The following is a 26,962-nucleotide window of genomic DNA, read 5'->3' on the forward strand; positions in this document are numbered from 1 at the left end:
GTTGGCAGTTTGATCTCTGGTTCCTCTGCCTTTTGGAAATCCAACTTGAACATCTGGAAGTTCATGGTTCACGTACTGTTGAAGCCCTGCTTGGAGAATTTTGAGTTTTACTTTTCTGGCATGTGAGATGAGGGCAGTTGTGCAATTCTCAGTGATCAAAATTCTTTTCTTCTTGGTTGCTAGTAAAGACTTTTTTTTTCTTCCTGCTTTCTTTCACCTTTTCTAGTTTTTAAACTAATTTTCTGTACCTTTATGCATCCTGAGTGTACATGTGTTTTTAAGTCAACTCACATATCTATTTGAAGCAAATAATTACAGATTATGAGCAAGTTTAAACACATTCTGGATAAGGTTTGCCCAAGATCCCATGCTGGTCCACAGAACAGTATTGGAATCAGAATCCATCCAAGAAACATCATTTCACAAAATTCCATGCGCTTCCTTTCAGTTCAGGTCCCTCAAGCTTTGAAGAGGGAGCTATTGTTCCAGTTGGGTCACTGGGATTTAGACTAAGGATTTTGGAGTTATTGGACCTGGGTTCACTTACAGGCTCTGCCACTCATTAGCTGAGTGTCCTTGGACAAGCCACTTAATCTTGCTGAGTCTGTTTCCTCATTTCAAAATAATAAGGGTGGTGTCATCTGCATATTTGAGGTTATTGATATTTCTCCTGGCAATATATATATATTTCAATATGTATATATTCTGGTATATATATATATGTACTACATCTTTATCCATTCATCTGTCAGATGGACCTATCGGTTGTTTCCAGGTCTTAGCTATTGTGAATAGTGCTGTGATGAATATTGGGGTGCATGTATTTTTTTGAAATATAGTTTCATCCAGATAAATGTCTAGGAGTGGGACTGCTGGATCATATGGCGATTCTATGTTTAGTTTTGTGCGGAACCTCCGTGCTGTTCCCCACAGCAGGAGCCTGAGCTCTTAACTGCCATGCACTTCCTGTGTGCTCTCAGGTCAGTCACGTTCTTTGGCCCATAGTTTCCCCAAAATGAGATTTGGACAAGCCTGTCTCTGTGACTCAGTTATCCTCAAGTCCCATGAGGGCATCAGGAGACAAACGGAATACCTAGACTGAGGAGGGGTTATTCACCTTGGCTGAGGAGTACAGAAGTTTTTTGAGAGAAATACTACTTGTGGGGCTTTTGAGGAAGGGTAATGGATTTGAAAGGGGAAGAGGGTGGGATGCAGTGCGTTTCTGGTAGTGAGGTGTTGAAAGAACAAGGAGGAAGTCAGTTTTCTGGAGAGGAGTTTCCTGAGGGTGAATCTCAGGAGATGAGGCACCAAGGAGATTTTTGAAAATTCAAAAGAAGTATTGTATACTGTTGGCCATGTTGTTGTTCAGTTGCCAAGTCATGTCTGACTCCTTGTGACCCCATGAACTATAGCCCACCAGGCTCCTCTGAAGCCCTAAATTCTGCTAGGGGCATCCAATCACTGCCAGTCACTAAGGGCTGGAGTGTTGTCCGTGGGAACCAAAGAAAGGCCTGACCCTGAGAGCCATTTCTGGAGAAGGTCAGACTGGACTGGGTGGAAGTGGGAAGGTGGTGGCTGACAGAGTTTCACACATTCACATCTGAATCGCACTAGTCATAGGTGACATCTGTTGAAATGTTCTGTTTCCTGGAAGCCAACAGAAAGGAAAATGTTGCCAAGTGAACTGGAAGTAGAAATTTTTTGTCCTTTCAAGGAAACTGGGAAGAACCGAGGGCTTAGTGTTCTCTCCTAGGAGGAAGACCGACATCAGTGACTGGTTTGTGTGTCTCTGGCAGGGTTGGAGGCAGAAAGTAGAGCCCATAGGAAGTTGTGATTCAGGGACAGAGTGCTGGCATCCAGTGACATGGGCTCCACCGCTAATCTTGCGGCTCTGGACGAGTTATGTCACTTCTCTAAGCCTTCCTCTTGTCATCGATAAAAACGGCACTTGGAGAGAACCTACTTTCTAGACAGTTATCAAAATTAAATGAGATGATCCAAATCAAGTGCTTATTATAATGCTTAGGACAGTATACTAACCAGGCGGTACTAGTGGTTAAGAACCTCCTGCAGTGCAGGAGACATGAGACGCGGGTTGAATCTCTGGGTTGGGAAGATCCCCTGGAGAAGGGAATGACTACCCACTCCAGTATTCTTGCCTGGAGAATCCCATGGACAGAGGAACCTGGTAGGCTACAGTCCATGGGGTCACAAAGAGTCAGACATGACTTTATAGGGGCTTTTAATATATGGTAGATCCAAAAAAAATTTTTTTTAGAAAGATAGTACTGTGATCCATACAAAGATATATAACAGTTCAGTCTTGCTATTCATCAAGGCTCCCTCTGATCACACTTACTGATAATTCTGGTTCTTCCCCCACATTGTTTCAGGTGAGGTTCTGGGAAAATCTGAATTCTCTGAATTAAAAGAATTTCATCCTAAGGGTCATCAGTGGCCACACAGCACTTAAGATGCCAAGTCACCGAGAGCCTGCCCAGGACAGCCTTCTCACTGAGATAACGCGACATCAATTCCGCTAATTTCATTAACTTGCTTACAAGAGAGTAATTGTTCTGCATGGAGTTTTTGTTCCCAGTTTTAGGTATATGATGTGTATTTGAAGGCACACATGGAACTTTGTGTATTATTGTCAAACCTAATTTAATCCTTAACTTTAAAATTTTAAGACTTCGGCCAACCCTTTGTGGAGTGGCAACCCTAGTCTCACCTTAATTTGCTGTCATGTGGCTGGAGAAAGAGTTAGATCCTTGACATTCTTTGCTGTTTTAAGACATCCATCTTCCAGTAGGTTATTTGTGTGCTCTTATGTATTCTGTGACTCTCTTTCAACAATTGGTATCTCAGATCCCAGCATCTGGGAGCAAGTTAATGCTCCTGCGAGATCTTTACTGAAGACCAAGAAATCTTTTGTGGGTATTTTTAGTATTTCCATAATTTTGTACGCTTTTCTTAATATTATATTTAAAATATTTTCTCTCTGTCTTACTTTCATCATCTGAATACTGTTTTGATAGGGCTTGGCATGATTATACATTAGCCTGATTTCACAAATGAGGAGATTAAGGAGGTTAAGCTGTTGGTCCCAGAGTGCTCTGGTTGGTCAGTGGAAGAGAGAGGATTCCAACCCACGTCTTTGGAGCTAAAAGCCTGTGTGTGTTCTAATTTTAGTATTTTCTACCCTCTGTTTTTGTGTTTTCCTGGGACAATTGTTGAACCATCATACCACCTTTAAGATCTTTTCCTACTTACTTTGCTTGTTGTGTATGTGTCTATTAAGGAAAAATTTGAGCTGCTGATGAATGGGGCATCCTCTTATTCATTTGTTTCTCTCAGAGCCCTGATTGTACCTCGCACTTGGTGTCACTGAAAGGCAATCTTTAGAGTGACTGGTGACATCAGTGAATAATTGTGTGTGTGTTAATTACTCAGTCGTGTCTGACTCTGCGACCCCATGGACTGTAACTGGCCAGGCTTCTCTGTCCATGGAATTCTCCAGGCAAGAATACTGGAGTAGGTAGTCATTCCCTTCTCCAGGGGGGACTCTTCTCAACCCAGGGGTTGAACCTGGATCTCCTGCATTGCGGGCAGATTGTTTACCATCTGAGCCACCAGGGAAGCCCCAGTGAAAAAGTAGAGTTTTCTAAAACTGAAATATGATCTGTGAGCGTCATTTAGTGTTTTACTTTCCTTGATTTACTTATTTTCCCTTGCATGTGTACTTCTATATAGAATGTATGTAGCTCATTGTATTCCAAGGCTTAACTAGAAGAGAAAGTTCATGCTCACTTCTTCCTTGGAGGTTTCACAGGACCGAATTGCTGAGCTGTGAAAAAAACATTTCACTCAAATGCATTTACTCCTATAGGAAACGAGCTATATTGAAGGCAACTCCGATCAAAATGCTGTATCACTGATCTTCTCACTCAAAGAAGAAGTTGGTGCACTGGCCAAAGTTTTACGTTTATTTGAGGTAAGTGCTCTGTTCATTTCAGCTTTAAGTCATGGCACAGCAGACTTCTGTGTTATCTTCTGGTTGGATGCAGTGAAAAGAACATAGGGTCTGGAACTGGAAGACTTGATTTTCAGCTTAGGCTCTTACATTACCCAACTGTGTGATCTTAGATAAATCTTTCATTGTCTGTGAGCTAAGGTTTCTCCATTTCCATAATTAGGATCATTCAGAATCATGGTTGCACACCCAGGAAGTCAACACTGGACTCCATCTTCCTGTATCAAACTTTGCCTGAATTAATTACAGTTGGCCTTCATATTTACAAGTCATACCTCCTTCAGAGTCAACCAAAATTTCTGTCTGGGATTGATTGAATCCACAGATGTGCAGCTCACTGGTAGGGAGGCCTAACTGTACTCATTATCCTAGCACTGCCATTTTATATAAGGGTCTTGAGCATCCAGGGGTTTTGGTACCCATGGGGTCCTGTAATCAGTCCTCCATGGATACAGAAGGATGATGGTACTATTCTCTCAGTGTTCCCAAACACTGAGAGACTACAGACTTTGGACTACAGACTAACACTAACTAGTTAGTTAGTTAGATTAACACTAACTAGTTAGACTAACTACTAACTAACACTAACTTTGGACCACAGACTCACACTTTCCCAGCACTTATTTACCTTGTGAAATGCATACATTTCTGACTGACCCCGAGGAGTGTTTCTTCCAGCAGGGAGCCTTGTGTGAGTCGTCTTTATATCGTCTGCAGGCTCAGAGTGGGATGAATCGAGAGGGTAGCGCTCACATGTGTACACTACCGTGGGAAGCTGCTGTGTAACGCTGACCCAGAGGGGTGGGATGCGCTGGGGGAAGTTGGTGGGAAGGAGGTTTGGGAGGAAGGGGATGTGTGTGCAGTTACAGCTGATTCACTTTGTTGAACAGCAGAAACTAATGCAACATTGCAAAGCGATTATCCTCCAGCATCAAATCATAAATGAAGAATGAGATTATATTTAAATATGAGCAAAGGAAAATAGACGTTCAAAAATGCTTTTGCCCTGGATTGTAAGAAGAAATATTTTTGAACCAAATAATTTTTTACCCCCTAGTACTTTAGTTACATTCTACCTGGTGACTGAATACATCAATAGGTGAAGAGACAGATCTCCTGGGCAGAAGAATGCCAAATAATTTAAACAGACACTCTGGAGTCAAAGAAGGAAAAGAACATAACTCTCCACTCCTTTGGTGTGGGCCATACAGAGTGACTTGATGAAATGGCCCTTCACCTCTGTGATCTTCTTTCCCTAAACCCATAACCCCAGTCTAACCATGAGGAAAACATCTGACAAATTCCAGTTAAGGAACAGTGTACAGAATACTTGACTAGTACTCTTCAAAGCTGTCAAGGTCATCAACAACTAGAAGTGTCTGGGAAGTTGTCCCAGTCCAAAGGAGCCTCAAGGTATATGACAACTAATTATAATGTAGTGTCCTGAGTGGGATTGTAGAGCAGAAAGAGGACATGAGACACAAACTAAAGAAATTCAAATCAAGTATGGGCTTTAGTTTGTGATAATATATCAGCATCAGTTCATTCATTATAACACATGTTCTGTACTTATACATGACACTAATATTTGGGGAAATTGGCTTCAGAATATATGGGAATTCTCTCTACTAGCTTCTTACTTTTTCTGTAAATCTAAAGTTGACCTAAAAAATAAAGTCTGTTTTAAAGAAATTAAACCTGGCTATCCAAAGTGAGGAATAAAAATATCTGCCTGAGTGAGAGCAAGAAATGAGTGTAGAAAAGAGAGACAGAGAGGTTTCTGCATGGCAAGCTGATCCTGAGAAAGAATATATCTGTAAAATACAGGAATGTCACATTTTTGCCTCTGTATTACACGGTTCATAAGCATTTTCCTCGCAACAGTCAGACCTTAAGGTTAATAAATTAAATAATAGTAAATTAACAGGATGTTTTCAACCTAATAAGTAAGCCACAAGTAACTATTTACCAGGATGAAATGTACCCAAGAAACATGGACTGCACGTGGGACGATTGAATGCCAAAGTTCATTGGCCGTGACCCGTTGTTTAATGTGTGCCTTTGCTTACTCATCTGTAAACTGGAACTAATGACGCACACCTCCCTCGGTCGGGGAGATTTTATGTGCCACATAAAATGCATGGTATGGCTCTGAGTCCGCATAAGATTCTCACTTGATGTCTGTTCCTGTTATCTATGAGCCCCATGAGAAATCTTTGAGACTGTGTGAAGAGCAAAAAAAGATTAGACGCCTAGAGATATTCAGGAGCCTTGATTTAAGTTTTTTTCCTAAAAAAGTAAAAAAAAAAAATTTAGAATAAATGGCTTAGTATGTATTGTGAGCATTTATAGCAAATTGCAATGACCAAGAGTCAAGGCAGGAAAAAAAGTAGAATAGCATAGGGTGGCAAAGAGCCGGACACGGCTGAGCGAGTAAGCACAGTGCAGTAAGCACAGCTTAGTAGAACCAGGGGTTATGGTGGCCACAGTGTATTTGTGCACTTCACGCCTCTCATGATACCCTCAATGAGATGGAGAAGTAAGTGTTAGATACAAAACTTTAAATTGTGTGCATGTGTGCTTAGTCGCTCAGTTGTATATGACTCTGTGTGACCTCATGGACTGTAGCCCACCAGACTCCTCTGTCCATGGGATTCTCCAGGCAAGAATACTGGAGTGGGTTGCCATGCCCTCCTCCAGGGGATCTTCCCCGCCCAGGGATCAAACCTGTGTCTCTTGCGTCTCCTGAATTGCGGGCAGATTCTTTATTGCTGACCCCATGGGGAAGCCATTTATGTTGTGTAGATGATGCTAAACTTCTGGATCATATAAAATGAAATCATTTTCTGCCAGAAAAAAAAAAAAGAAAAGAAAAAGAATAAGGATGAATCTAAACTACACTTTAGGGCAGTGTTTCCTAAGCAATATTCTATCAAATGCCACATATTATTAGGTGTTTTATTACATGAGAGTTCCAAAGGTTAATAGGGTTGAAAAATTCTGCATCTAGATTTTGGAGACCCCTGATGCTTGTGAAAATATTAAAGACTTTGGAAAGCCCTGCAGAGTGGAAGCTTATTCAGTGTTACCTTACTCAGCATTTCCCAAATGTTTTTGACCATGGAACCTTGTTCAACAAAGACATATTACCATTTTGCAGGCACTAGTATCCCACTGAACTTACGCTATTATAGAGTTGGGAGCTCCAGACTCAGTTATGAGTGAGATTTGGGACCCTGAGGAGTAGAATGGCATTGGGATTAAGACTATGTTGTCTGGAACCAAATTGTTTGGGTTGAAAATCCAGTTGTGCCACCTGTGAACTGGGTGACCTTAGGAAAGTTATTTATCCTCTTGGTGACTTAGTTTCCTCATGTTTAAACTGAAGGTAATAAGATTTTTTTGTAGGGCTGTTGTGAAAATTAAATAAATTAACACAGGCAAAGTACTTAATGATAGTATCTGTCACATAGTAAGAGCTCAATAAATGTTTGCTCTCATTATTTCTATGCAGTATCATTTTTGGAGAGTCTTGGAGCATCAGAGACTTACATTCTTAGCTCTGTGACAGATAGCTAAAGGATTAAGATTAAGGTTAATTGACTTGAAAAGGAATTATGCGGCGAGGAAACAATAGTTTCATTCAAATACTTGAAGTGCCATCATAGAAAAAGAATGGGGCTTCCCTGGTGATTCAGATGGTAAAGAATGCTTGTAGTGTGGGACACCTGGGTTTGATCCCTGGGTGGGGAAGATCCCCTGGAGAAGGGAATGGCTACCCACTCCAGTATTCTTGCCTGGAGAATCCCATGGACAGGGGAGCCTGGCGGGCAGGCTACAGTCCATGAAGTCAAAAAGAGTCAGAAAGAGGAATACTGCTTATTTTTTGTTACTTCACAGGCAAAAGGACAAAGCACGAAATTACAGGGAGTATACTTCAAATCACTTAAAGGCATCATCTCTACTGTAGAAGAGAACTGGAAGGCACTGATTTCAAGCATTATTACTATCAAAACAGCTAGTAAAAAGGCAGGGCAGAATCAATGAAAAAATTATGGTATAAATAAACTTACCTTTCCTTAGTAAAGACAAAGGAAAAATCCATTCTAGTTTCTCCAAAATTGGCAATGGAGGAGAAATGTTATATGGTGGAATCACCTGCACCGATGAGCCCCTTGCTAAGTACTCTTGCAGTCACCTCCATCCTTGATGAGCACGACTGTCTTTCCCACAGCTGATTAACACCAAAGTCATCATCCCACCAAGTGGTGGTACTGCCTGCCAGTGCGCTCCTGGTCTGTTAGACCTCAGCAGTAACAACATCAGAATGCAACGCAAACCTGGAGAGGTGGGATGGGTGGCGGTGGGAGGGAGGCTCGAGACGGAGGGGATATATCTATATCTATATATCTATACTGACAGCTGATTCGTATTATATAGCAAAAGCCAAGACAATGTTATAAAGCAATTATCCTCCAATTAAAAATAATGCTAATAATACAAAAATAAATAAAGATTCATTAACTTAAAAAAAGAATGTAATAGGCTTGATATTTGCATTGGAGATACAGAGGTATGGTGTTTACATGCATTGGTTGTTTGGTGATGGGGGTGATGAGGCAGATGGTTTCGTGAATTGGGGCCAAATAATTAGGAACATACTCAAACCTCTGTCTGCTAACCCCCAAAATCCCACTGTCCTCAGTACATTGATCTCTCAATTCTCTGCATTTTCCAAAGTTCTCTTTATTTTTAGCTTCTACTCACTCATATCCTTCGCCTACTTAGAAAAATAGTCTCCTGAGAGTCTTTATTGCAAATGGCTTAGTAATGGGCTATAAAATTAGAATCTAACTCCTGGGAGAAGTTGCAGAGAAGAGGTCTCCCTTTCTCTGCCAGAACGCCACTAATCATTTTACCTCCAATTCCCTAAGGACAGGAATAAGCCGTCAGGCACATACGCAGAGCTCCGAAGCACATGATGAGTGTGCTCAGTTGCCATCATTTAACTGATGGAGACACACAGGTTCAGACTAAGCAAGCCGCCCAGGGCTAGACACTCAGCTAAAAACTGCTTCCAAGATCACCCTCCATTTTCACAGTAGATTTGAAAACAAATCTCTCTGTGTGTTTATAGTCTAAATGTTCACAAGTACCGTCTATGTCACAGTCACTTTCTCTGCTCCCTCTCTGCACAGATGACCCACCTCCCACCCTCACAAGACACTCAACGAGCTCATTCTGTCTCATGCATGCCTTCCATTAACCTTCTGTGAGTATCAGCGGTTATCAGACCGTACATAGGTGCTGAGGAGACTGGGATGAGTGAAGCAGTCACTCTCTGCACCTACAGAACGAGGAGAAGCTCAGGCTTCCATGAGCATTCTTAACCCAGGCTGGGGGAAAAATTGGTTAAGAAGTTTCTTGCAGACATAACGTTTAAGCTGAAACCTAAAGGACTGACTAGTGAGGAAAACAGGGGAGTCAATTCCAGAATGAAGAAACAAATGACTTGAGGGGAGAGAGTAAATACATATCCAGGTCACGGAATCCTTGAATCCTTTACCATCCACCAACCTCAGTGTTCCTGGGAACAGAGGCGGGTTGCAGAGGAGACGTTTGGCAGATAATGAGATGTTTACTGCTCTCGACTTTGGGCTTCAGGTCCTGCCTATGACTCCTGCGTCTGGTGAGCAGGACAGCATCAAGACTGAATCACGAGAGTTCCTTTTATCCTTTTGGCCTTGGTCCAGAGCTGTTGCGGCAGTAACGTGTTTACAGGGAACATTCCATCTTTAGTCAAAATAAGAAGAGCATTGAGTTTCACTGGGGAAAAGTTCTTACAACCCAAATGACTTTTTCATCTTATTTAAACCCCAAAATATAGATAATGATATAAAGAATGCCCATGTAACTTACTTCCTATTTAAGCAGTAAATCATTACTGAAATGACTTAAATCCCTGGGTACCCCTTCCCCTTGTACTTCCCTCCTCAGAAGTAGCTATTAATCTGAATTTGATACATATTATTCCCATGCATCTTTTTAGACTTTGTTATATAAAGATATCCATTAGGATATATAGCATGGTCTTGCAAGTTTTGCTTTTTTGAACTAAAGTTGATTTACAATGCTGTATTAATTTCTGGTATACAGCAAAGTGATTCATTTGTATATGAACATATATACTTTACATATATAGACTTCATATTCTTTTCCATTATGGTATATCACAAGATATTATATATATATAATTCCTTGTGCTATACAGGACCTTGTTGTTTATCCTGTAAGCTTGTATTTTTTAATTTTTTTCATTTTAAAAAAAATTATCCTGTAAGCTTTTAATCTTCATAAGATTGGAATCATATTGTAATAGTCTGTCTGCAGTTTTCTTTTGGGGGAGAAGATGGGGGGCATCGTTTTTGAGATTTGTGCATGTATTTTTGCTCGTTCACTTTTTTTTCCTCTCTATTTTCCATTGTGTGACTATACTTTATTTCTTATTGATGGATCTTCAGCTTGCTTCTGTTGTGTGTCCATGCAGATGGTGCTGCCTCAAACATTTAGAGTATGTTTGGTGATCCAGTTATTGAATAAAGGAACCTCAAATGGAAAACTGGCACTGTTTTCAGCTGTTCATCTGTTCAAAACCAGGCATATTTGAGAAACAGTAGCATGGAGCTGACTTTCTAAACTTTCATCATAAAGTTCAGTCCCATGTTGTGAAAATGTAGATGGAGTGCCGTGGTCTATTGATGGCACGTGGGTTGTGATTGCACATGGATAGCTTGGACTGAAACAGGCCACTGGGCCATTTAGATTTTATCTCTTTGGTGCCGAAAACAAGGGGTAGAAAGGGGAACCTGGAACAGGACAGCTCTTTCCTGTAAAGCCTTGAAAAGAGCCTGGAGTAAGCTGCCAGCCCAGCTCTTCCCCAGGAAAGGGTTTCCCTCTGAATTGGACACAGTTCCAACCACAGGGAGGGGAAGATGAGGAAGAAATAACCCAACAAAGAGGGACAAGACCAGGGGAAGGGAAGATAGGAGCTGACCACAGAGACACTCCCAGGGGAGGTGAGAGTGGGATCCTAAAAGATGGTTTCCAGGGGGTGAATCCTGAAAGTTAACTTGAACCTGCCCGAGAACTCGCCTCTAGTGTGGAGTTGGGGAGAATCTTGAGCTCCCTCTAGACTTTAATTGTGCTGCTCCTGCTTTCCTGAATGTTTTTGGTTTCCTCTTTAGCCCAGTGGGTTTGATTTTTAGACTCTTAGTCAACTGGGGCTGTTACTGGACCTCTCACAAGAAGAGATCAGTAAAATAGACAAGAAGCCCTGCCTGTACCTCTGTGAGACTTCTCTATTTTTGTAACTGCTATTTCTCACCCCAGATGTTGTGGCCATCCCCAGACAGTTTCTGCCTTTGTCCCATTGCAGTCTTTTTTTTTTTGGCTGTGCCCCAAGGTTTGTGGGATCTCAGTTCTCCAACCAGGGATTGAACCTATGCCGTCTGCAGTGGAAGTACAGAGTCCTAACCACTGGATCACCAGGAAGTCCCCAGTTTATTCTTAAAATACCTGCCAGAGTGCTTCATTGAAAACATGAGTGACAATCTCTCTCTCCCTCTGCCTTTCTACCTCTCATAGCTTATTTTATTGGGGTGTAGTTGATTTACAATGTTGTGTTAGTTTCAGGTGTATAGCAAAGTGTTTAAGTTACATACATACATATATTCATTCTTTTTTCAGATGAAAGTGAAAGTCTCTCAGTCGTGTCCTGACTCTTTGCCACCCCATAGACTATACAGTCCATGGAATTCTCCAGGCCAGAATACTGGAGTGGGTAGCCTTTCCCTTCTCCAGGGGATCTTCTCAATCCAGGGATCAAACTCAGGTCTCCCACACTGCAGGCAGATTCTTTACCAACTGAGCCACAAAGGAAGCCCAAGAATATTGGAGTGGGTAGCCTATCCCTTCTCCAGTGGATCTTCCTGACCCAGGAATCGAACTAGGGTCTCCTGCATTGCAGGCAGATTCTTTACCAACTGAGCTATCAGGGAAGCCTTTTTCAGATACTTTACCTTTATAGGTTATTACAGAATGTTGAGTAGAGTTCCCTTTGCTTACAGTAGGTCATTGTTGTTTATCTATTTTACACATAGGTTCTTAATATCACTCCAAGTGAAAACCAAGATTAAGATAATGGCCAACAGGTTATTCTTGGTTACTTCTCTGCCTCATATCCTACCGCCCCCTGCCCATTCTACCCCTGTAATACTCGCCTCATTGCTGGTCTTCAGTCATATTGTGAAATGGCTGACCGCAGGACCCTTCCACTTTCTGTTCCCTTATGATTTGCTTCCTCATTGATTTTAGGTCTAGGCTTACATGTCACCTGTTTATTTTTTGAGGATTTCATGATCCCATTGTTTAAAATGGCACCTCGATTGAACCTCTGGAATAATCTGTCCCTCTTCTCTGCTTATTTTTGTATGTTCCATCTGAAGACTGTATATTTTATTATCATAGTTATTATTTGTGTCTTCCTTCCAGAATGTAAGCTCCAGGAAGGCAGGGATTTTTCCTGCTTTGTCTGCTCTTAGAGCCCAGTGCTTAGGGCAGTGTTTGGCACCAGGAAGGTGTTGGATTGAATGAGTTATGAAAGCTCCTGTCTATTTATGTGAGACCAGTGATGTGGCCCATCATCTGTGACTGTCTTTGATGTTGCCTCCCACCCCAGAAAGCTCTGAAACAGACCAGGACATAACTTCATTTGAGCTTATGCCAAGGCAACAGCATGTAGGAGGTCCAAGAATTCAAGAAACTCCCCTTTTCCAATCTAGTCTCATCTGAAAATATGCTCAGCATTTCATTCTCCTTTTGGAAACATACTTTCAGGGGAAAAGCTGAGAAGGGCTTAAAGTACAGCAAATATTAAAGGGGAAGTGACTTGCCAGCTTAATGTGTTTCAGTTTCCAGGAGAATATGTATCTGTGCCAGGTTGAGAAAGGTAGGCTATACTGACTTCTTACTGAGAAACTGCGATTGAAGCCACAATGGTGCTAGGCGCTTTCTCTCTTGTTAATGCTCTTTAAGCTGCCAGATAATATTATGATTTTTATATTAAACATGGAAAATAAAAGTTCATAATGGCTAACTAATGTTTCCAAAGGTATTGAGTACAGAACAGAATTTGAACTCAGATTAGTCCCAAAGCCCACACTTTTCACGTTACCATTCTTCTTTCCTTGAGGAATGAAATGGAAGAGGAAAAGAAGGAGCTTGAGTTCAAGAAAAGGTCCAGAAGCACGAATCCATTTTTCACATTTCATCATATCCATTCTGTGTTTCATCGTCATTCATTCATGACGAATCCCCCTTTTGGAAGATTTTCCTCATGGATGGGAGCACAAAAGGGTTTCTGGTCAATCCTTGTTAAAATAGACCATTCGTTTCACTTTGCTTTTTTCTGGTCCCCACGCTCTTTTCAAGAGTCCTGAGTCGTCAAGTTGTCACTCTGCCTTCTTGTCTGCAGAAATTAACTCCTGGGCAAGTTATGAAATTGGCTTTGCCATGTTGAGCTCTAACTTTTCTTGCCTCTGCCAAAATGTCCGCGAAGATGTGGTGAGTGTGCATGGGTCAATTTTTAACTTGCATAGAGCCCTCATTTGAAAATACAAATTCAGGGACTTCCTGGCTGTCTGGTGGTTAAGACTCTGTGCTTCCACTGCAGGGAGTGTGGATTCAATCCCTGTTGGGGAACTAAGATTCCACATGCCATGTGGCATGGCCAAATAAATAAATAATAATAAAAATTCATTTCTTAAAAGCTAACTATGACCATATTCAGATTTGGAGGTTCATTTCTAAAGCATTTCTTAGCAACCAAAATTATTGGTATCTAAGGATCCACGCTATTAAACCAGAGAAACACCACTAAGGAAATTGCATGCTAAGTTAGAGAATTAATTGATTCAAATGGGAAAAAAATCATCTGAAGAATTTAGCTGGGTGATCTTAGCCAGAAATTTCACTCACATTAAAAAGATATATTTTAATTTTTGTTGCATCGGTAATAGTATGAAACTTTTGGCAAATAAATAGGAAGTTACACATAATCTTGACATAATATCATGATGCCTTTCATTCTAGCCTTTTTTCCTTGCATTGGACAGAAGTTTTAAAACATATTTTAATTATCTATCACATACCTATATCCATCATAGGTATTTTCCCAAGGGTCTGTCATTTAACAGAGAAAGTTAAATTTTAGTAATAAAGATTGTTTTTTGAAAAGTTGAACTGTGATCAAAAAGAAAATAGAGACAAAAACCACCCTGAGGCCCATCACTGGAGTTGTTCAGTCGCTGAACCATGTCCGACTCTTCGCAACCTCACGGGCTGCGACACGCGAGACTTCTGTGTCCTCACTGTCTCCTGGAGTTTGCTCAGACTCATCACCAGAGGTCATCACCGTGGGAGTGCTTGCTGGCACTTTATTTTACACACGTTGTTGTTAGTTTCTTTTTAATGGTTGCAGGATCTCCAGTGATGATTACTCTATAGCCCATCTAATCATTCCACTCTTGTGTAGTCGGCTTACAAATTTTGGTAAAAAGTTCTCCCATAAGTTAGGTCTCCAGAATGACAAAAGCTGAGTCATGGGGCATACATTGTTTTTATTTTTCTAAACTGGAGCAAAATTGCTTAGCCATGTGTTTGTTTCTGCTGTACAATGAAGTGGATCCGCGGGAAGTATATGTTTATTCCCTTCCTCTTGAGGCCCCCTCCCTCCCTCCTTCCCACCCTCCTCAGTCATCACAGAGCTCTGAGCTGAGCTCTGCGCTATGCGGCAGCTTCCTACCAGCTCTCTGTTTTACTCAAGGTGGTGTACACACGGCATACATTGTCTTCTGGCTATTTCCAAGATGAGAGACTTCTCCCTGGGAAGTGGTGTTGCGTTAGGAGGGGTGGGATAGAAGTGGGGAAACTCAATCAGTGTAGTGTCTGCCTTCCAAACTTAAAAATTTTTTTTTCACTCTACACCCATTCCCACCTCCTATACCACCCGCCCTCCCTTGCTGTCCCATGAATAAACATGCCCAAGGTGCATCCATTCCTATTTCTTGGCTTTGCTGTGTTTTCTCTGCTCTTAACAAGGCAGGAATTGGTTAAAGTTTGAAGTTACTTTAAACTTCATTTAAAGTTTCAGCTTAGGTCAATAGGCGGAGCTTAACCATTCGCTTTCATCCAGAGCCAAGAAGGATGACATTGCTCTTTGTTTCCATTAGGAAGTCACCTCTGTTTGCAAAGAAAGCTTTAGAGCAACTGCTATCTGTCTGATCTTCCTTCCTCCATGTGATCTTCTCTCTCTCTGGTCAGAAGTCCCCACATTGTGTTACCTGGGCAGGGGTATGTTCTTCTGCAGCTGGTGCCCATATATAATGGCTTTATCATGTACCCTTGAGAATTATGGGGAAGAAGGAGCAGGAAGCAGTGCCTGTGCAGGATTGCCTATGATTGTGTTTACTCCCATAGTGTCTTCACTTTGAGGGACTTGGCATAATACTAATAAGAATGACGAGACCTGGTATCTGTGGGATGCTCACCATGTCCCGGGCAGGACAGGTCGTGTGGTTCAAAGACCAATGTCTAAGGTTAAAGAAAATGAGCTTCTCTCTCCAGCCACTTTTTTTTAAAAAATAGGTGTGTAATTGCTTTGGGTTTCCCAAGTGGCTTCCCTGGTGGCTCAGATGGTAAGAATCTGCCTACAGTGCAAGAGACCTGGGTTCCATCCCTGGGTTGGGAAGATCCTCTGGAGAAGGAAATTGCAACCCACTCGAGTATTCTTACCTGGAGAATCCCATGGACAGAGGAGCCTGGTGGGCTATAGTCTATGGAGTTGCAAAAGAGTTGGACGTGACTTAGCGACTAAACCACACTAATTGCTTTACAATGTTGTACTCGTTTCTGCTGCATAACGCAGCGAATCAGCTGTATGTATACATATACCCCCTCCCTTCTGGCCCTCCCTGCCACCAAGCATTGCCCATCCCAGCCATCCCGGTCATCACAGAGCCCCGAGCTGAGCCCCGAGCTGAGCTCCTGTGTTTCACAGCAGCTTCCTCTCGGGCCCCTTTTAACAAAGCATCTTGGTCTCTGATTTCGTTTTTCACATCTTCCTTAACCTCTACAGAGGATTCTTGAGAAGGTCACAGAAAATAAGTTGAAACTGTAAAGTGATATTATTTGAATATCATCACTGTATTTAAGTATCATTACTGTAATTATCCATGTGCTCTTCAACCATATGCCACTAACCATCAAGGAAAAAGATACACTTCTTGAACTCTAAGGTTGATGAATTTCATTTCTTTGCAATTATAGAATTATTCAAGTTAAGCATTTTTTTCTGGCTACATTTTGTCTGTTTCAATGTTTGGAGAAACCCTCTTTTAAAGAAAAATTAATAAAGAGGATACTCCTTGATTTTCTTCACAAAGAACAGTACTGTCAATGAAATCAGAGTTTTGAATAAGTAATAATGAAAACCACACATTGAAATTTGAGGGCCAGTTTAAGTAAGTGACTCTTTTTACTGATGAACTCCATAAGGGCTAAAGTATCACCAGCCAGAGACATTGAAGTTGAGAAGCTGTGTTAAGTGATTATTATTTTGTGGCATTTAATGCACGTGAGTCTTCCCTTCTCAATGAGACTTCACCTGTCCATTCTGTTAATTATTGAAACTGCCCCGTTCCACTCCAAGATTACCTGTTTCCTTCACCCTGCTCTGCTTTGATTTTTTCCCTAGCCTTTGTCATTATAATACAAAAATCAGTTATCTTTTTTGTTTGTTGTTTGTATCTTCACAACTTGAATGTAAACTCTATTAAAGGAAAATATCTTTGTTTTGTTCACTACTGTATCCCAGCCACCTAGAAAGTGATCAGTACCTGGCAGGTGCTACATATACATTTGTGGCATAACTGGAATGAATAGTAATTATATCAAAGTATGAGCAGTGTTTATACTGGATAATTTTAACTGAGCATGGATTATGTACCTGGCAGTCTGTATGTATCATCTCATTCAGTATTTCCTAGAAATTTATGAACCAGGTACCATGAATACCTGGAGAAAGGCATGGCAACCCACTCCAGCATTCTTGCCTGGAGAATCCCATGGACAGAGGAGCCTGGCGGTCTGCAGTCCTTGGGGTGGCAAAGAGTCGGACACGACTGAGCGACTAAGCACCACAACGACCCACAAAATTACAGATGGAGAAACTGATGGTTAGAAATATAAAAGTACATTTTCTAAGGTCTCGTAGCTGATATAGTTAAGGACTTTGATTTAAACCCAAAAAGCCTGACTCTTGTGGACTCCATCCAAGCAGCACAGTCTTGCTTCTGTGTACCAAACTGAAATCTCATGTTTACAATTCTAGGCCTTGAGCAGATGTCCACGTGATTAAATTCTGTGACATTTGAACTCTTTCCCTAACATTTGATTTGTTATTTGGTTTTGCAGAAGAAAAAGTAAACAATTGTTGCTGTGTTAAAGGCTTTCTTCTACTCTTATATTGGGGAAAAAAGGAAGAAAGGGGAAGAAAGAACTCTTCTTTCTCACTTCACATTTTGTTGTGTTTGCTCTGGTTTTGCCTGTTTGGTCTGTGTCTATTCCAGTTACTGTCCCCTTCATACTCCCTTAACTCCTCTTTTCTAGGAGAATGATATAAACCTGACCCACATTGAATCAAGACCTTCACGTTTAAAGAAAGACGAGTATGAATTTTTCACCAATCTGGATCAGCGCAGCGTGCCTGCCCTGGCAAACATCATCAAGATCTTGAGACATGATATTGGTGCCACTGTGCATGAGCTTTCCCGGGATAAGAAGAAAGACACAGGTGAGAGGCAGGAATTTCACAAGGTAAATAGCTGTACATCCTCATCGTAAAGTAACGGCAAAGAAGGACTGACCTGGGAGCCCAGTGGTTAGGACATTGCCTTCCAATGTAGGGGGTGCTGGTCCCATCCCTGGTTGGGAAGCGGGGATCTCACATGCCTTGTGGCCAAGAAACCAAAACATAAAATGGAAACAACATTGAAACAAATTCAATAAAGATTTTAAAAATCGTGCTCCTGCTAGGTTGCTTCAGTTCTGTCTGACTCTGTGCGACCACATGAAAAAAACTTAACAAAAAAATAATGTCAAAGGTCATCTCTACCATGAAAGGCCAGGATTTAGTGAGAGGATGTAGTTTAGGGATGCAGAATAGTGCCTGTCATAGTTAGACATTTTCCTTTTCCCCTTCCTCAGGATAGCTGTTTCTTATATTGGCTGTCTTTAGTTGCCTTATAGTGCAATTTTTATACATTTTTCATTGGTGGATTATTATGCTCTCAAAATTTCCCAATCTCTAGAGGTAGGATGATTAGGGTGTCCAGGATGCTTTCTATTTAAATATAATGTCAGGACAGATTCTTTAGTAATCTCTATTGCATCTCATGATCTCTCCCCATGTGCTTCTCATGAGCTGGAGCTTTTTGGTTCCTTGTTCTTAGGACTTTCATTATCTCTTCCACTAGATTACAAGCTCCCTGTAGGCAGGGAGAGTCTCTTACCTACATTAATATCCTTAGAGTTACATAGCTTTCAGCAAATATTTGTGCATGAATGACTAAACAGAGCAATTGTCGAGACTTGCTCTGCCCACTGGTTTACTTACTGAAACTGCTACTGAATCCAAACTGGTTCTGCTCTGTCACGATGGGCCAGTAAATCAGGAGACAAGTTGTTGGGGACAAGGATTAGTGACTTTATTCAGAAAGCCAGCAGACTGAGAAGATGGCAGACTGATGTCTCAAAGAACCATCTTACCCCAGTCAGAATTTGGGGTAGCCCGCATTTTATTTTTATGTTAAGAAGAGAAGTTAGTTGTCTATGGCAAACTTCTTGCTGCAGGAATCTCCTGTTCCTGGAGGTGTCCCTGTGGGTCAGGTCACGATGTTCCTATGAATCCCCAACAAAACAAATGTCATTCTCTGTTTTGCAACTTTTTACCCATATAGGTATAAAGGCCAGAGCCCTGAGAATGGGCCATCCTGTATATTTTAGGTTCTAGGCAAGTTCTTTTATAAAAGGTGGAGAGCCCGTGTGACTAACCACTGGCAGCAGAGCTCAAAGGTTAAAATAAAAGCAGCATCTAATATGGAGTCATGTTTGTTCGTCCCTATTACAGAATGTTGCCCTGGAGAGGAGTTAGGGCAATAGAGTGTAGGACTTTCATGGGCTTGGCCTTGGAGAGCCTTCAGTTCAAGCCCTACTTTTTCCACTTATTGGCTTTGAGACCCTTGACAAGTCTGTTTTACAGCCCTGACCTCTATTTTTCATAGGACTTCTGTGAGCATTAAATGAGACCTTGCATAGTCATTGCTTAAAACAGTGCCCAGCTGGATAGATGATAGTATGTGGTGGTTGTTGAACTGATGAGCCATGCTAATAGGTGACTGTTAAGTAAAGGCCAGAGTTCCCATTAGGGGTGATGCTTTGCATTGGAGAGTTCTGTTGATTTTGACGGATGCGTGATGTCATGTGTTTGCCATTACGTGTCACGCAGAACGGTTTCAGAGCTCTCACAGTGCCCTGTGCCCCACGGGCACATCCCCACCCCCACCTCCCCTTTCTCCCTGGCAACTATTCATCTTTTTACTGTCTCCGTGATTTTGACTTTTCCAGAATGTTATGCTGTATGAATATGGAACCACAGACTATACATCCTTTTTAAAAATATTTATTTACTTGCTGTGTTGGGTCTCAGTTACGTTATGTGGGATCTTTTGTTGCAGACTCTCTACTTGTGGCATGAGGGCTTAGTTGCTCTGAAACATGTGGGATCTTAGTTCCCCAACCAGGAATTGAACCTGTGTCCTGGGCATTGCAAGGCAGAATCTTAACCACTGGACCACCAGGGATGTCCCTATATCCTTTTAGACTGTGTTTTTTTTTTTTGTTTGTTGGTTTCATTTAGCGGGTTTCCTTCATGCCTTTTTGTGACTTGATAGCTCATTTTTTGGTAATCACTGAATAATGTTCCGTTGTATAGATGTGCCACATCTCATTTATCCATTTTGCTCAATCTATTGAAGGACATTTTGGCTGCTTCTAAATTTTGGCAATTATGGGTGAGGCTGTTAAATATTCATGTGCAGGTTTTTCTGTTTTCAAAGTTTTCAACTCATTTGGGTCACTACTTAGAAGTGATTGCTGAGATGAACTATTTTTTTCTATATAATCAAAATTTTTTTCCTGTTGTAAAATCTAAAATCAAAAGCTTTTTTTTGGCCACAACATTAAAGACTACCTCAAGAGGATCTCAGGCTCCGTAGTTGAAGATAACATGTTAATAATTACTGCAGAGATGCTATAAAATGAGACACAAGCCTGCACCACTCCACCCCCCTCCCCCACCATAGGCCACTGAAGCATTTTCTAAAAGACTCCTCTGAAGCCATCCTAGGGGATCTCTTCCCTTGCTCTCTGTGGCTGTAACCAAGACCAGGAAGTCCACCCTGGGTGTCTGCCCTTGCTGATGGTGGCAGCCATGTATGCGGGCTCTGGTCACTGGTGTCTGGGGTTGGGGGGCACTTGGAATTCCTCCTCAAATTAACCCTGTCTGCTTCCCTTCTTATTCTACCTTCTGAGTGAGCTGCTTCCCTGATGACCTCCTTCTCCTGCTTTTCCGGCCACCTGCTCCCAACAGGAGCCTCAGGCCCTCGGGGCAAAGAGCCTGCCGGATCCTGGGGCGAGCTCTGCCTCTGCTGGGAGCAGGTGGAGGCCGGGCCAGCTGGGGCCCTGGGGTAGAAATTCAAAGCAATTGACAGGCAGGCAGGCAGCCCCTCGGGGAGGCAGGGAAGATGTACATAGATCAGCTGAAGGGCTGGCAGCCTGAACTGGAGGCTCAGAAAGCAGATGTGGAAGAGCAGTTAGGAGCCCAGACTCCGGAACCAGGACACCCACTTGGTGTGATTTGGGGCAGATTATTGATCGTCATAGTTTATCACTGTATTGAATTCAAGTAAGAAGTCTCTGTCTTACAAGATTAATGAAATAACACCAGTGGTGTATTGAGGACAGCCCAGAGCACAGTTAAGGGCTTAATAGAGGTTCTCTATTCTTAATGTTATCATCATTGTTATTATAAATAATGACTTGAGCACAGGAGCCACGAAAAGCTAGCCGGTACACAACTGCATTTTCAGAGGTTCTGGGAACTGGAAAATGACCTCAGAGGTCATGCAGCCCAACAGCCTCCTTAATTTTTCATCCGTTATAATCAGAGGCCATGACTTGCCTTCAGGCACAGAGTGAATCCTCTGCAGTTGTGGGAAAGAGAGTGCCGGGCACCGCTCTCTGCCGAGCACCGTGCTTGGAGCTGGAGGGAGAGAGAGCTGGCAGGGCCTGTCCTTAGGGAGCTCACAGGCTGACGAGGGCAACTGGGCAGCCGGGTGAATGCAGAAGAGGGGTGGGTGCTGTGGTGGAGACACGGCTGGTAGAATTTGGCCTCGATTCCACCTTAACTCCGAGGACCCAGCAAGTGTGAAAGTGAGGAAGCGCACGCTCTGACCTCGAGGCACCACATCATCAATGTTGGGCTCATCAGAGGTGGAACATGACGCAGGTCTGATTCCCTGGCGGGGCCGGAAGTGGCAGGGTATTGATGTTAAACACTGGGGCGATATTTTACCTAGTGAGGAAAACACTGCTCAGACTAACCTTCCAGAACAGTGTGTGTCTCAGGACCCTTGTTTCTTTGGCTGGTTCTTCACCCCGGCCCATATTGGTTGCCCTTCCCTGGCACAGTTTCCTGACCCTTGCACCTGCTGAAAGACATGGCCCTTTGGGTTTCTGGGTTAGTTTTTGTGAACTGGTGTCTGGGCCCAGAAACGGATTTTTTTTTTTTAGGGGAAACAGCCATCCCTTTGCAGAATTGTTCTTTCCATCAAACTCCACGGGAGGATGATTAGGAGAAGAAAGCATCTTCGTAGATCTGAACCTTTGATTCTTTCATTCAGCAAAGTGCCCTTTCTAGTGAGGGGCTCAGATCTCAGGGGTGAGTCTGACAACAGGCTGAAGGAGGGGGAGATCTGAACCCCTCAAATCAATTGGGCTAAATCACTTTCCATTCTAGTTGTTAAACCATTCAAAAGGCCGTATGGGTGCTAGAAAATGAAAGTTTTCAGTTTCTTAATTGCTAAAGTTTCCCACCCAAAACAGCTTAAGGGAAGGCTAATTATGGTGACAAGTTAAAGAAACCCCAACCTTCTCAAATGGCTCCTGGCTGATAGGAATTTAATAGGATTTTAATCCATAGAGTCTTTTGAATACTTGAGGTCTATTCTCCTGTTCCCCTGTCTCCTGATGACCTCAAATCCTTCTTCAACCCAACATGAAAGAGTGTTAATATCTTCCATCGATTAGTCTACTAATCCTTTTACCTTTCTCTTTAAATCTTTTGCATGACATTACGTTTAGCTGGGGGGGATGTAAAATTCCTACGTAGAGCCAGATTGCAGCCAGGAGAAGCAGATGGACAAAATGTCTTGGCTAGACAGAGGTGTAGGATTGTCACCTTTCGAGAAATTTATCTGTTTGGAGTTATTTTCCAAGAACAATTGGACTTGAGAGTTATCTTCCAAGAGCAACTGGGTAGATTTTGCCCAAATTGGGGTGATTATAAGGGTCTTGGTGTGGAAACAAAGCACATCCAGATTGCCAGGACAACTGTATTTTCTGTGGGGAGAAGAAAGGCTATTTATTTACTAATTCATCTATCTACTACCTGTTTAGCCTGGAGGTGCTTATGATTTTGTCTTTTTTATTTGGATTAATTCTTGAAGCCATGATTTAAGTGGAAAAATTATTGCAGAAGACAAAATAACATTATATTTATTCTCTCCTTCTTATACATTATATTTATTTCCTCCCTCTTATATGCCCCTCTCCCCTCCCAGCCCGCTTGAGTTTTTCTCTTTTCTGCTTCAACATCAGTGCTCTTAAAGGCAGTGTCATGATAAGGCTGAAGTTTCAGATCCATCGTGGGAGGAAGAAGGGTAGGGTTCCTTGGAGGAGTCTGAATAGCCCCTGGGATTGTGGGCAAAATTGTACATGTGCACCTGCTTGCATATATTTTAGGAGAGAGGATTTTCAAAGGGGTCATAGTTCTCAAAGAGTTGAGATCCTGTAGAGAGAAGCTGCTTAGGGCAGGAGGGGAGTCCAGATGGTCAGGATATTTCCCCATTTCTACCACCTGCTCCTGCCTTTCCTCTGGCTCTTCCTCTGCTCTGCGCATCCATTTCCATCATCTTCCCTTTATCCCCCTCTCACTGCTGAACCTCCTCCCTGGCAATTCACTTGGCCCCACATGTGTCTCAGGGCTGGAGATGCTCGTGGACCTGGGTCTGCGGGAGACCTGGGATCTGCATGTCCATAAAGACATACAGGATTGATTGACATCTTTTCCCGTCTATCTGGATGCTTGCTACCTGTGGCAGCATCGTTCTAAGCCCTCTGGCAGCTGGGGATGGGACTTTGTTTCAGTGGCCTGCCTCATCGCGACAAGCACGCCCACAGCTAAGAGGACAAACCTGTTTGATGAGGTGGCAGCAACCCTGAAGCTGGAGGCTGGACTAGTGCTTGCCCTCTTGCAAGCTGTCAGAAGCATGTCTATTCACTGGTGAGGGAAGATCCTCAGTAAATGCAGTTTCTGAAGCCAGTCTGCTTCCCAGGTTCCAGGGCTTCAAGCTGAGGAATATCATAAGATTATAAGCAGGCTTTCATTCTAACAGGAATTCCTTATTTGCGGGCTAAATCCAAAATATTTTCCCCTTAGGTTGTCTCACTGAAGCTTTGCAACTCAACTGGCCAGAGTAAGCAGAATTCCTTATTTGCGGGCTAAATCCAAAATATTTTCCCCTTAGGTTGTCTCACTGAAGCTTTGCAACTTAACTGGCCAGAGTAAGCAGATAATGTGATTTTTATTCTCCATACTAGGAAATGAGGCAGAGGTACACTTGAATGGCAGTGTGGATTTTGGAGTCTTCATTTTTCCGGTTCAATTCCTGGGCTGTAGTTTTTTGGCCAAGTTGCTCGCCCTCTGTAGGCCTAGCTATTCTTGTGTGTAAAATGAAGATATCTGTGTGCCAGTGCAGTTGTGTAAATTCTGTGATATGATTGTACAATGTGCCTGGCATAAAGGATCCACGCAAAAAGGTCAGGAAACTCATGCCTAGTCTTTTCGAAGGGTACACAATGAATCTCATGGTGGAGACAGAGTCAGAATCTCCAAAGTCCTGATCTTTGATAAAGAAAGACTACCATGGTGTGCTATTTGGATCAATCCAAAAATGGTAAAGATTACAAAGAAACAGACTGAGAACACCCTTTCTCTCTGTACAGATGTGTTCCCTCAATTGAAGGAGGTAATAAGAGAAAATGAAATGCTTATAATGAAATGTCAATTTGCCATTGATGCTGAGTTGAGGGGGCAGCATAGCAAGTTAAAAAGAGCAACTACTTGAAAAGAGTCAAGAGCCAGGATGTGAATTCCTATTCTGTACAATGGCAGCTAGGCTTGAATCCCATCTGACTTCCTGCCAGCTGGGAGACCTCATTACCTCTCCTTCCTCATCTGTAAAATAGAGCTGAGATCCACTCTGTCACTTTCTGGGTCTCACAGGGGCATCATGCAAGATACTCAGTATGTTAGGATGTTTGATGGACTGAGTTGAACTTGCTTGAGTTAGAGAGGCCCTTGATCTTAGATATCCTTAAGCCTCAGTGAGGGGGGAGCTTTGTGGTCTTGCTGTTCAGACGCTAAGTCGTGTGTGACCCTTTGCAACCCCATGGACTGTAGCCTGCCAGTCTCCTCTGTCCTTGGGATTCCACAAGCAATACTGGATTTCTTTCTCCAGGGGATCTTCCTGTCCCAGAGATGGAACCCATGTCTCCGGCATTGGCAGGCAGATTCTTTACCATTGAACCACCAGGGAAGCAACCGCGGCTTTGTATCAGGCTATTTGCTACCATCAGCTCCTTGGGGTGGACACTCACCACCAGGCTAATAACAAATAGGGAGTTGGTGGCAGCCACTCCTTCACTGGACTGGCCCCACCTAGAAGCCAGGGAGTCAACTTGCCACGCGGGATGATGTGAGGGCCCCTGGGAATGATCTCTCATTCACAAAGATGACTTCCTGTGGACGCAGCTTGGGTGTTTGATACTGTCCATGTGGCTGTGTTATACTGGAAATAGCACTGGTCTAGGAGATGGAAGGACAGATTCACACTCAGACTTCCTGCTTCTTCCTCTTTGTTCTTCCTTTCTTCCCTCCTTTCCCTTTTTTCCTCCTTCTTCCTCATCATTCTGACAACATTCATTGCCAAAAGCAGTAGCCTCTTTTTTGTCATCTTCCTCTTTGCAATATTTGTAGTGTTTGACGGCATTTTTCTCCCTGAAAGTCTCTTTCTCCTTCATATTTGCTAAATCGCATGGCTCTTTCTTATTAAAATCCTGACGATTGGGGTTTTCTTCCTTTTTCTTTTACATCTTCTCCAAAACCAGTCTGCTTTACCTCCTTCTAATCATTCATTCACATTTATGCCCCAATTCAGTGGGTCTTCCATCCACACCACTCATGTATATTGAATACCCATTCAGCAGCAGCCACATGGAGGGGTGCATTAGGGAAAATCAGTCACGTGGTGTCTTGACTCATGTGTCTTAATGTCTAGGAGGTTGCTGTTCGGCCATGTCTGTGTAGGGATAGGGGAGTGGGTGTGTGCCAGGCACACCAAGGGTCTACACTGAGGTGTGTCTTGGGCATGGTGGGGAGAGGGGAGCAGGGGTTGAGCAGGGACTCCTGTGGGGCTTTCGATGCATTCTGTTTGAGCCAATGTAGGTTGACCATAATTCCAGGGTCAGTTCAGTTCAGTCGCTCAGTTATGTCCGACTCTTTGAGACCCCATGAATCACAGCATGCCAGGCCTCCCTGTCCATCACCAACTCCCGGAGATTACTCAAACTCATGTCCATTGAGTCGGCAATGCCATCCAGCCGTCTCATCCTCTGTCATCCCCTTCTCCTCCTGCCCCCAATCCCTCCCAGCATCAGGGTCTTTTCTAATGAGTCAACTCTTCACATGAGGTGGCCAAAGTACTGCAGTTTCATCTTCAACATCAGTCCTTCCAGTGAACACCCAGGACTGATCTCCTTTGGGATGGACTGGTTGGATCTCCCTGCAGTCCAAGGGACTCTCAAGAGTCTTCTCTAACACCACAGTTCAAAAGCATCAATTCTTCAGTGCTCAGCTTTCTTCACAGTCCAACTCTCACATCCATACATGACTACTGGAAAAACCATAGCCTTGACTAGACGGACCTTTGTTGGCAAAGTAACGTCTCTGCTTTTTAATATGCTATCTAGGTTGGTCATAACTTTCCTTCCAAGGAGTAAGCGTCTTTTAATTTCATGGCTGCAGTCACCATCTGCAGTGATTCTGGAGCCCTCAAAAATAAAGTCTGACACTGCTTCCACTGTTTCCCCATCTATTTGCCATGAAGTGATGGGACCAGATGCCATGATCTTAGTTTTCTGAATGTTGAGCTTTAAGCCAACTTTTTCACCAGGGTCAAGTGAGTGGTATCAGATCTCACTACAATGTGGAATTCAGTGTTTGGGAACATGGTGAACATCCCCGTCAATAAGTAAGTTAATAAGATAAGTGACATCTTAAAATGGCTGTTGGGAGGATAGCTCCAGTTTAGCTTGGTGATTCGAATATGTGCCCTTTTCTTTGTTCATCGTTTCACTGTCATCTCTCACTCATTCCATCCATTTATTCATTTTGACACCTTTTCAGTCTTTACT

General features: G+C 42.7%; 1 protein-coding gene across 1 annotated transcript in view; it reads left to right on the forward strand.

The window, feature by feature from the left end:
* Positions 1–26,962, forward strand: part of PAH (phenylalanine hydroxylase) — an 82,348-nt gene that overhangs the window by 3,838 nt on the left and 51,548 nt on the right. Inside the window, exons 2-3 of the mRNA XM_020880112.2 lie at positions 3,890–3,994; positions 17,759–17,942. Coding sequence (XP_020735771.2) covers positions 3,890–3,994; positions 17,759–17,942 — 289 coding nt within the window. The remainder of the gene's footprint in view (positions 1–3,889; positions 3,995–17,758; positions 17,943–26,962) is intronic.

This window comes from Odocoileus virginianus, chromosome 23 (assembly GCF_023699985.2).
Source record: "Odocoileus virginianus isolate 20LAN1187 ecotype Illinois chromosome 23, Ovbor_1.2, whole genome shotgun sequence".
Lineage (NCBI taxonomy): Eukaryota > Metazoa > Chordata > Mammalia > Artiodactyla > Cervidae > Odocoileus > Odocoileus virginianus.